We start from the raw sequence: 12,228 nt of genomic DNA, 5'->3' as shown, positions 1-12,228 counted from the left end.
TATATAAATTAGTTAATACATGCTCTGAGAAGTATTTGATGAATAATATGTCTTAAAATGTTATTAAAATTTGACGGAACGTGTTTGTTATATCTTTTATTTGTTAGTTGGTCAGGTAAAAAATCATTTCTGATTACTGATTAAAGAATAATTGTTTGTTATGTTTATTAGAGCTTATTAAAATATCAGACATTTCTAATTTGAATTGAAATATATTTTTGTTATAAAAAACCATATTACCCTTTTGATTAAAAAATAGATTATTGTCCACTATATATAGGGAAAAAATGAATACTTTACCTTTTCGTTGCCAACATTTATTTTGCTTTATGGTATATTTAAAAAATTTTTTTAAGAGCGATGAGATTGTTTTTTAGCGAATTATACTACACATATAAAATACGGGAAGAGTCCTCAATCAAATTACAGAAAGATTTTTCAAGTACGCAAGATTAGATTAGTAAATTACAAAAAAATCTTTAGGTCATTACATTCTATTAATGTTAAGAAAAAAATGTGCTATGGGCTGCATTGTGCAATTAAATAAAATTAAGATATTTCTTATGCACGCCCACACTTAAGTGTATGTACGTGCACGCGTGCGTGTTATAATGAGGATATTTTTTCTTAAAATTATCGGATTGCTAATTTCTATTTACAGAATCGAAAAAAAAATATGTTTTATTATTATAAAACTTTAAACTATAATATTTTTTGTATTAATGTGATACTTTCGTATAACTTTCGTATAACTGTAGTAATTAAACTATATTGTAAATATTTTATAATCACACATGCAGTGAAGAATAATGTTGGCACTTAGAGAAAGCAGAATGCAAGACGCCCAAGATGTAAAAATTCTAAAAGGTTTTTCTAAACGAGATTGAGGGGTAAGGACTGGAGAACTCAAAATATAAATAGTTTTCATAGAAGAAGAAGTACATTTTACCTGGTCTGTACTTGGACTTCTGGCCTTGTCTTCATTTTCTCGTCTTAAGTCGTCCTGCCGTTTGGGACTGCGTAAGACGCGTTGATAAGGATCAGAGCCACCTCCAAGATCACTGGTGTTTAATACAATTAAAGAAATCTTCTGTACGATGTCTACTATCACTAACCCTGATTCGTTTCCATAGGCCAATCTAAACATAAAAATATTCTATTTTATTATCTCTCTATAATAATGTACACAACGATACACAACGACATATACACATGTTTTTGTAAATTTATACGAGAATAAAAATGATTAAAGTTGATAAAAATATAGTTGTAAAAAAAAATTATACAAAAATAAAGCAATATTTGCGTATACGTGCGCGGTAATATCAATCCGATTATATATTATTAATTTTCATTTTGTGTAACAATTAATTAATATAATCTTGTGAATTATATTTTATACTCACAGGCCGTATGAAGAATTTAAGCTAAGAGATGTTATATTTTCCGGTTGTTCTCCACTGGGTGCCGTTGTTAAACAAATCAATGTTGCTTGAAAACCAGCAGCTCTCTTTTGCAGACCCGTTTTAATCTTGAGCGGATGATTGAAATCTGTATTTTTTGATTCCACATTTCCCACGGTGTTTCCAGTTGCAGGAGATTCACGATCCGGCGAATTATCCGCTTCTTTTCCTGGATCCACTGATAAGCATATTTCCAAAGTCTGTAATATATCGGAAAAAACATGTTTTTTTTCTACAAGAGAGGATAAGCATAAAACCGGTGTATGAAGAGAGAGACAGAGCACGTTTTATTTAAAAAAGATTTGATAAAGTAATTTGAAATAAAATAAGAGAAAAAGATATGATACGTTGCCATTTGCCATTTTTATTATAATTTCAAGAATTTATTAACAGATAGACCGAAGTAATGTTTCAATAAGAGCAAGAACAATAACTTACCACCACTTCAGACATACTCTCCACCTTCTTAAATTTAAACAATACGACATGTTTGCCGCTTCCCGCAATAGCTAATTTTCGACTTTCAGGACAAAGGAAGATAAGTTGAATTGCTAACGGGTCTTCCTCGGAGTCTATACTACGCGTTCTAGTCTTTTCGAAAAGTTTCGCCGTCTTTAGTTTGTAAAGGACTTGTAACGTTCCCGCTGAGGCGTCCCAGAACTTTATACTGCCATCGGCATGCCTATGGACAGACACACACACATATAGTTATGGAAATTTAAGGAATTTATCGATTATAGCTAACTAGTAATAGACGATGACATATATACGTATGATAACTGACATAGTAAGACGTACATATTTTGAAGAAACTATGCACGTTATCATTACGATGAAGAAAGTAAATTTATGATTCATTAATACACGAGATGTATTTATGATAATATTATACCCAGTAAGAATAATCTCGTTATAACTGCTGGAACTAGAACTCCATTCTCCACCAGAAATAGGCCATTCTTTCTCGCTAAAGCCGGTTTTCTTTTGTGACTTGGATCCAACGGAATAAAATGCAGGTACCAGATCCGAAGGACAATCCGCGAAATATGCGCAACATGTTACAGGAGATTCGTGAATATCCATAGGATACGGATTCTCGAAACAGGGGAATCCAGGAGTTAACAAATCTATCACAACCAGATCATTTTGTAGTAGAACAACAACAGCGTAAGGATCTTGAAAATCTGAAAAATAAATAATGCTACTAATCACACATATATACAAAGTAATTACATTTCCGTCGATACTAAGTAATTATAATTATTACGACAAGTAACTCGCTAATTATACATTAACGTTCATCAGAAAACTCTTATATCGTACTCAATGAAGAGAGGACAATATAATTGTGACAAAAACAATATTTTATTCAAGAATCACATCAAAAAATATATTTTATACTGTACCACTAGCCCATGGACTATCACACAGTGTTACAAAGTCTATAACATTATGTTCCATTTCGAGCACCGTAGTAGTTTTTCCATGTATCACTGTAATGCTAGGTGTTCTTCCAGTGGTATCGTATGCCAATCCACCAGAAAATATCACATATGCTTCCCTAATAAAAATTTACGTTTGTACATTATTTGAAAAAAATTAACAGATAGTTATATTTAATAAAGAGCTACTCTCTGTGATCGCGTTAGACAATTGATATATCATTTTTTTACCCTGATCTCGACAATTTCCACTCTACTTTTTGAATGGGTTTGCAAAGTTCAGGTTCTCCGTCTTTAGTGGATTTCGCTATAAAAGGGATATTATCGATATAAAATTTTTGTAGATTACATAATCAAACACAGATAATGGAATTGTATACCATCGATTGAATCTCACCGTGTGGATATGTTACATTTGCCGGCTTTAACTGTCGAACAGTCCAAGTCGATAGTGAACCATCCGTGTGACTGCACATAAATTGTTTACCTTCATGGTGCCATGTTATCGATTTCAATGGATCGTCTGTTTGACACCTATAGTCAGCATTTTTGGTTTTTAAGTCCCACAAAACAATCTGCCCTGTCGTGTATCCTATAAGCATCTGAAAAGAAAGCATCCGCATGTATATAAAATGCACGTAAAGTCGTTAAAACATATTTCCTTGAAACGAGAGAAACGTGGATATATATACGCATATATAGGGATGATAAAATGTATTCTTTTACGAAATATCTTGACTCTGTTATCACGACAATGCACTTAACATATACATATAGACAGATAATATCAAGTATAAAAATGTAGTGGACAAATTTCTACAAGATTTGTGCAAAGGGCACACATAAAACTCAGAGATACGATGATTGCGCATGATATCAATTATCGATCGTCGAAAAAGAATGAGGTGGACGAAGATTTTTGTAATCAAAGAAACAAAATCAACCGTAGAAAAAGATTGTGCTATTGACATATACACATTACGCGGTCGGAAAAGTTTATTTCGAAAATACAAAATATCACAATTTAATTAAAATTTACTTGATTGCATAAAATATATAATATACTTTTGCAAAATTTATTTTATTATGAAAACTCGGCGCAGTTTTCATTTCACATATTTTTCAAAAAAAAATAATATTTTATTCAGTATAATCACAATGTCTAAAGATAATGCTTCCGAAAAGGATGCTTTGCAATTATACTAAAGACAAAATAAATGATATTGGTAGATAAACTAGATATTAATTGAAATGAAAAATTCATGTAATAATCCTTAATAATCCCTTATATAAATTTAAAAGCAAATAACGTATATAAATAAATACTCCGATTTAATTAAAGTGAACAAAGATATATGTTTACACAACTGCAACCGAGAAAAACAAAATAGTGTATATTTATACACGATAATTATATAATATCAAATTTACAACATCAACATCAAAGACACAGAGAAGTTGCAAACGCACCCCGAGCACTCAAACACTCGTCACACACTCGTAACTTCATAATTAGTAGATAAAGAGAAGATACATTTGCATAAGATCTTACAGGAGAAATTTCATTGTTTTCAAACCAACAATGAACTCATACAAAGTGTGTAAAAAGATGAGTGATCATGATCGCGATATGATTTTTATCGACTTATAAAACTGATTTAAATTCGTTTTTACATAATATCGACGAGAGAGAGAGAGATAGAGATGATTATTTTGGAGTACCAAAAAAACCTGTTTCTTTAAATCAAATAGGCGTTTCTTATTCGTTTTTTTATATATACAACAGTGATAGCATGCACGCATGCACACATACAACATGCAAGCACACACTTGCACATTTGCTTGGATTACGGAGAATCCAAGTTTGTGTTAGGAATATTGAATAAACGCCAATTCTTTTTTCGCGCAATTGTTTTCTCCTTTATGCCTCACGATAAAATTGAATAATGTCAATCATGAAATTATGATAAGGATGGAATAATAATGCAAAAAAAACGTACTCAAAAACGCGCGTACCTTGCTCAAATCTAAAGGATTATCACTCAAGTGTACTACAGCACCAGGATGGGTCTTTCTAGATCTGAAAAATATATATATGTATATACACACACATGAAAACCATTAGATTTGTGTTATTGTGAAACGTATGTATGAAACACTTGCAAGCTTTAAACATTAGGTTTCATTGCAGTTTTATCTCACGATTGTACTTTTAGCTTAGATATTACGCTATGTTTTTCTTAATATGCCGATAATGTCTTTGTATATCAAAAACTTGGCATTATATATAATATTTTCACTAAACATACGGTAAAAGAAAATCATAGTTGATTAATAGAAAGAATAGATAATAAAGCATTCTCCTAAATAATTAAAATTAATAATTAACGGTTATATTTTGTGTAGAAGGTTCCATTGTGTTATTAATGTCGATAAATCAAGATTAGCAGTATTAATAGGCTTTGTCGGTGGTAATAAATTTTTGGAAAGTAGAAGGAAAGGGGGTACGCTTATATAAATTTTTAAGTGTCTCGCTATTGGGAATTATTCATGGCTAATGATTCATTAATCTGAGATAGAACCACGTTATTTGTGATCGTATAAAACACTCTTGTAACGACGATATTTATTTATTAATTAATATTCTGTAATGAACCTTCTTATATAAACAAAGAAATTTATTTTTATATGGATAAATCAATATTCTTTATATTATTAAACAATTTTTAACTGTGCCAATTTCTGCGAGTGATGATTAAATTGGAAATTTTTAATTCTTTGTGTTGGAATATCGAAAGTCCCAATGGTGGTACACTTATAATGAGCACCCTTATACCATCACTGCCACATTCACATCTATGTGTCTACAGTCAGGCACAATAAAAAGAGAACTACATGTCTTTGACGCGTCAATTCCTTTCAGTGTTAAAAAAAAAAAACATGTACTAGTAGAATTTATCGGAGATAATCTCCACACGAATTACAATTATCCGTTCATCGAAATTTAATTAATCCATACATTCACACATTTAGGACACAGTCTTGAACGACATATCTGTTACAGGGATTAGTGGAAATGGGATCTGAAAATGTTACTTTTCTCACTCATCTTTTTGAAAAATGTTATTAAGAAATTTTCTCTCGCAAAAAGATACAATAAAAAATCTGTTACGTAAATTTCTTGTGTAAAAAGATTACATAGTGGATATATGCTACTCATTTTCGATTTGAAATATTCTCCAAGTCACCGTAATTCCGTATCTACAGTTAGAGCATAGGTTTATAAGAAATAAATTTAAGAAAGTGGCATATTTCATATGGAATAATCTATACTAATAGTGGATAAGAAATTACAGTGGTTTATTGTAGAATATTTTAAAATCTGAGAGAAAAATATGTGCACGCAAACGCATCCCGATATATCCAACTGTAATAGAAACTCTTAAGCACCAATAACTTATTATTTAAAAATAAATTTTTTATTGTACGTTGCTGTTTCTCTTGCAGCGTGTCTTTCCGTTGTTTACGCTCGTTCTGTAGTTTAAAGAAAATTGCATTAACACAATACCTAATCACAACCAAGTGTTAAAAAAAGTAGAATAAATTTACATCATATTCAACATCATTTCACTCCGTATTTAATAGAAGTCTTCTTGCTGAAATCAATTATGTTAAGCAGCAGTTAACTTTCAAATACTTACCTTAAAGCAACAACAATTTTAAACGTGTTTACATGCTCATATTAGAATTAGAATTTATGAAGATCGGCACATAGAATTTAATGTGTTTTGCACGCATTCATTAACATACGATTGCATTTATACAAATATATCGCGTTGCTACTCTTCATTTCTTAATTACTCAAATATGTTTAGCAAACAATTTATATACTTACACTTCAATAGCCTTGTTCCAGTTAATTACATATCCGGATAAAACGAACGTTTCAATATGCAGTATGTGAATATTTCCTCGTTCCGTCCCGACATACAACCATTTACTTTGAAGCGGTAGGTGAATGCAAGTGATTCTGTTGAAAACGAATTATACAATTAGCATTCGTTATCAAGAAGTTCAAACCGTTCAACCGTGCTCGCGAAATCTCTCGATTACTTTACATTCTACTCGTGTAAAACATATTATGCATGATTGAAGGCTTTGTATTTATTCAATATATTATGAATCGCGAAATTTTCTGATGACAAAACGAAATTCGAGGCGGGAAATGCCACGGGTGTTAATGACTGACCTGTCTCTTTGAAATTTGAGACTTTGCACCACCTGCGGTATCTTCTGACGGAAGTTCCATAAATGCACGGTGTCGTCCGCCGTAGCCGACACTAATGCCCCTTCGTTGATCAAGAACTGTAATTGTATTACAGCCGCACATCCCTCGTGCTTAACGTGTGCATCTACGCCCGGTCTACCCAAACTGTTTTTATATCAAATTAATTCAGGAAAAATTACAAGTCTCTGTGTATCAATTACGAGCTACCTGTCCATGTACAATATTATAAAATATATATCTCTAATATATAATAATTAATTATAATCCGTATACATTTATGATAAAAATATTCCCCATATTTTAATCATATTAGTTTATTAAAAAACCGTACGCGAAATATTATAAAAATGCATAAAGATTGCACGAAATATTATTAGAAAATTCTTGCCGATTCATTAATTCTTCCGCGTCCAAACTCTTTTAAACGCAAAACGTAAAAATTTCACCTAAAATTGACAGCGCGGTTAGAACTTTTCCGTTTATAGTTCATCGCGGTAGTTAGTATTGTCCATCGAACTGTGATGAGCATCTATTATATCTTCACTTTGGCCATGATAGATCAATGAAGTCACTGATGTGTAAAAACACACGGTCGAAGAGCCACGAACCAACAGGACCGTGTAATTAATCCGCTAAAATTGCACTAACCCATTGATTCCCGAAATTTTTTAAGATGATGCAAAAGCGTTAACGAATATAGTTACAGTTTTTATTTCCGCCAATGCAGAATTTTCGGCATCGCATCGTTGTCTTGCGATATTCGTTTTGAGAATTGTGTGGGATAGTGAACACATCTATGGCAAAAAGCGATCGAGAGAAAACTCAACAATTATATTCGACGCTATGTAATACAAAAGAGAAAAAAAAGAGGCAACAAAAAAAAATAACGAAAATTGAATTACGTTGGATACAATACTAATGGATCTACCCATTATGTTGGGTCTTTTTAATTGCGCCATGCATTTCTCTTCTTTCAAAGAGTTTAATTACGGGATACCACCCGTATTAACGATAACGTCAAAGGATACATTCTGAGGGATCCTGATTTAGTGCCAATAGCTAGGAGCCTTTGAACTGGGTCGAATGCCAATGCTGTCGGCTGATGCGGGAAGCCGTGTCTGAATGTCTGTAACATAAAAGGCATCCGTGTTTCATGCCATCTTTCCCGCTTTAGTCGCTTGGAAGACTATTCATTCCCGCAAGGGGTTGCGGAAATATATCAAGAGAGGAAAAAAAAAAAAAAAAAAAAACCCCCCGGGAAAAAAAAAAAAAAAAAAAAAAGAAGAAGAAGAAGAAAGATCTAAAGACTTATCGCTCTCGGGATCGCAACTCGCGTAAACGCGAGTTGGAAAACTTGGTTCAGGGCTAACCGCGAGCGCGACCGACCGCCGATTGAAGAGAAGGATAACATGTAGGACGACGAATATATGTCTCGGGATCGATTTTGGTGCAACGGGACTCCGTCGCTGCTTTTCGCTGTTGGTGAAAACTGCCCTCGTTCCATTTCACCGGCCGCCATGGTCGGGCGCCGGCGAAATAGGTTGAAATACGGCGAAAGTTACGAGTCCAGCAGCAACTTACCTTACTCCGAGTCTCCAGAGACTCTCCCACGCGCAACTTCCACTGGGCCAGTTTGCCGGACCACCGACAGATTCATTGTTAATATTACTTTGAGCGAGAAATTACATCGGAATATAAAGATTACGTAAGACTTAGAAGGCAATATCCAATCGAATAATCGCGATTTAAATCTCATAAAAATATAACTTTTTTGACTGCGTACACGACATACATTCGGCACATCTATTCTAAGCTTGACAACGGCTATTTTTTACATATTTCGAATATCTTATCGATTCATTATACGCAAATAAACTTACGTGAAAAATTACATCAATCAGAATCGGATCGCTCATGTTTTCTGCGAACTGGAACTAGAATTTGTCGCCAAGTTGTCGCGTGTGCGAAAAAAGTATTATTGCATGAGGAAGCGAAACTATCGACCTGATAATTCTAAAAAGGTATATTTAAAAAAATTATTAGCGATTAACTTTTTTGCTTGAACATTCACGCGCTTTTACGGAGAAATAGATTGAGCACCGAGTGTGTAAAGAGAGAGTTTTTCCATTTTGAATACATTTTTGCGGGGGGCTATATAGGAATTAATCCGCTTACATAGCGGGCTTAGATTATTATCGGGTAGAAAGCGTTTCACTCGATCGTGTTATGGCGTGATGATTGCATTGTAATTTGTGACGGCCGGACGCTCAGCGCCTGCAGGTGCGGCAATCCGATCGACACATATGCGCGGCAGGGCAATCTACTCTGCGTCGCAGAGAGGTTTATTAACTATAAATAAAAGAGGAAGACAAAAAATCAGAGATGAACGGAGAACAGTTCTCCTATTATCTGTGAAATTCTCGAACCTTTAGGATCCTGAGCGAAACGATGGGATTCGTGGAGTAATTTTTTACAAATAACAGGAAACACATAATTGTTTTGTCCGATTCTATATAAATCGATAGCATAAAACTAATTAAAAGTGACATTTATCTTATTATTATATCAATTAATATGTCTGTTAAGAAGTTAATCTTTATATTCTAACGATATGTAGTGTATATTAATTTAGTCTCTCTCTTTCATAATTCATAGTATTATACAAAAAGAAGATAATTTTATTCAAAATAACATCTAATTATTTCGAATTAATCAATCCTAAAAAAAGAAACGAGTCAGAAAAGAATCAATCCGACTGTGTTAACAATTATACAACAATAGAGCAATAAATCAATGAATCTTATAGATTTTTTATTTATACAGATTTTCTTAAATACTCTTTTATTATATCTCATAAATATGTTGATACATTAATTAAATTTTCTTTAAAATATCAATATTGTTTGTGTCGTATAAATATCTTATAATTAGAATCGTTATTTATTAAAATTGTTATTAGAATTTGTTTTATTTTGAAAATATCTTGATTGCTCACATTGTCTTCGAAACGATAGAGCGATAGAGCGATAAGAGTGCAATGGGACGAGGATAAAATTGATGTCTGGCTTGGTCCAGGAGTTACGACAATGCGCATATAGGAGATATAACGAAATGATAGATACGGCGAAACGTACACGAGTAGCCCACAGCATCAGCTCAATATCAAGGTTGCTATCAATTTTCCGCTAGTGAAAACTTTGGCGCGCGTGCGTCAGCTTTCACATTCCGCTTTGTCTATGCCGCTCTTTTTTCTATAACATATACAAAATAATACGAAATAAAAGAACACGTTATTCTGTTTTAAGATGCAGCGATATTCTGAAAATGTGCAAACCGTTCTTCCAATAAATTCAGATAGAAGAGATTATTCATATAATTTTGCTTATTGTAAAACGATAGAGTAATATAAAATACGTAAATAAATAAATATTCAGTTTACAGAAAATTGTAAATAATTTTGCTTTCAAGCCTCTCTCGTTTAATTTTGATCGTAACGATGAATTCTTACAAATATAACCATAAAAGAAATTGTCGGTTAGAAATGAATTTCCCGAAAGATTGTATATGTCGAGAGAGATCCATTATTCGAAGAAAAATTTAAAAAATATTGCAGGTAACCTCTGGTATTGCATTTGCATCACGGGCAAGCTCAAATTTATTCATTTTTGCATTCTATTATACGAGTGCTAGCGCAGCTGCATCGCCAGGGGCCATTATTTCTGCCTTGCTGACAGATTCAGATACGCGCGTGCTCAAATGAATGTGTATGTCGCGACGTAATTTCTAATTTTTCGTAAGGTTCTCGCACCTTTCAGTAATTCGTTTTTACGCGCCTGTCACAGCCGTGCGTGTACGGGATAATTTGTCATTTTCTATGTACATCATGTCTCCCCTTTATAGCAGAAGATTACGGCAAAAGCTGCGCGTGTGATAAGCTGTTTAAAAAAAGTTATCTCTTAAAATAAGTAGAAAAACAAAACTTCCTCCTCTATGAGGAAGCAAAATGTACATTTTTCACAAATTTATATTCTTCGTTTATGCGTGCTCAAATGAATGTGTATGTCGCGACGTAATTTCTAATTTTTCGTAAGGTTCTCGCACCTTTCAGTAATTCGTTTTTACGCGCCTGTCACAGCCGTGCGTGTACGGGATAATTTGTCATTTTCTATGTACATCATGTCTCCCCTTTATAGCAGAAGATTACGGCAAAAGCTGCGCGTGTGATAAGCTGTTTAAAAAAAGTTATCTCTTAAAATAAGTAGAAAAACAAAGCTTCCTCTATGAGGAAGCAAAATGTACATTTTTCACAAATTTATATTCTTCGTTTATTTTACTTTTATTCGACCAAGTTTCAGCGTAAAAGTTCAATATAGAATTTAGGACGATCGAATCGTTATTGCCATAAAAGAGCCTTAATGTATAGTTAAAACCGAATCGAATTGCAAGATTGCTGTTTATCAATGCGTTCGATCATTGGCAGATATCTTCTGGATACATCGCACAAAATGCAGTTTCTTATCATATAATATTATCTATAGGCAATATTATCTATAGCTAACAAATCCACAAGGGCGGGTCATCATAACTTCCAGTGTATTGACAGATCTGTCACATGCCTCTTTCATAAATTGCCTTTATTGGAAATACAACTGGTACTTCCCGATATTTTATTGCTGGTGGAATTTACAAAAAAATACACGATGATAAATTTTAATTATCGCAAAATTCACGTGACATACGCCAATTTATATTCTTGCAATTTATATTCATGCAATTTATTAGAAAATGTGTGTCCGATATAATAAAAAATGTTGTATAAAAAAAAAATGAAATAAAATAAAACACTCGCAAAAATATATACAGATAATTTTCGAAGTTTTATTTGCTTTTTATATCCTTTTCTGATACTTTAAGAAAGATTATATGATACGAAAGATTATATGATTGTTGAAAAAACAATAATCTTCAATCAAATATATTTATATGTTTAGTCCTCTCCCTGTATCTGAACTTTCTCTGTGCAACATTTTAATTC

The 12,228-nt window shown here is 32.9% G+C and overlaps 2 protein-coding genes across 9 annotated transcripts in view; one reads left to right on the top strand and one right to left on the bottom strand.

Annotated features, from left to right (window-relative positions):
* Window positions 1-12,228, top strand: part of LOC115234486 (phosphatidylglycerophosphatase and protein-tyrosine phosphatase 1-like) — a 29,134-nt gene that overhangs the window by 9,956 nt on the left and 6,950 nt on the right. The window lies entirely within an intron of this gene.
* LOC115234484 (syntaxin-binding protein 5) overlaps window positions 1-12,228 on the bottom strand; it is a 32,323-nt gene that overhangs the window by 17,975 nt on the left and 2,120 nt on the right. For 7 of the 8 annotated variants that reach the window (XM_029805604.1, XM_029805611.1, XM_029805606.1 and 4 more), the window contains exons 2-12: window positions 8,222-8,319; window positions 7,155-7,337; window positions 6,801-6,935; window positions 4,922-4,985; window positions 3,303-3,507; window positions 3,137-3,212; window positions 2,870-3,024; window positions 2,356-2,647; window positions 1,902-2,145; window positions 1,407-1,663; window positions 950-1,139 (exon numbers count right to left, since the gene is read on the bottom strand). In XM_029805604.1, coding sequence (XP_029661464.1) covers window positions 950-1,139; window positions 1,407-1,663; window positions 1,902-2,145; window positions 2,356-2,647; window positions 2,870-3,024; window positions 3,137-3,212; window positions 3,303-3,507; window positions 4,922-4,985; window positions 6,801-6,935; window positions 7,155-7,337; window positions 8,222-8,319 — 1,899 coding nt within the window. Of the gene's footprint in view, window positions 1-949; window positions 1,140-1,406; window positions 1,664-1,901; window positions 2,146-2,355; window positions 2,648-2,869; window positions 3,025-3,136; window positions 3,213-3,302; window positions 3,508-4,921; window positions 4,986-6,800; window positions 6,936-7,154; window positions 7,338-8,221; window positions 8,320-12,228 lie in introns of those variants that run through there. The other variant, XM_029805610.1, reaches the window with a different exon arrangement.

The sequence above is a fragment of the Formica exsecta genome, unplaced genomic scaffold, assembly GCF_003651465.1.
Source record: "Formica exsecta isolate Colony F162 unplaced genomic scaffold, ASM365146v1 scaffold2, whole genome shotgun sequence".
In the NCBI taxonomy this organism is placed as follows: Eukaryota; Metazoa; Arthropoda; class Insecta; order Hymenoptera; family Formicidae; genus Formica; species Formica exsecta.
This window is presented reverse-complemented; position numbering and strand designations above follow the sequence as displayed.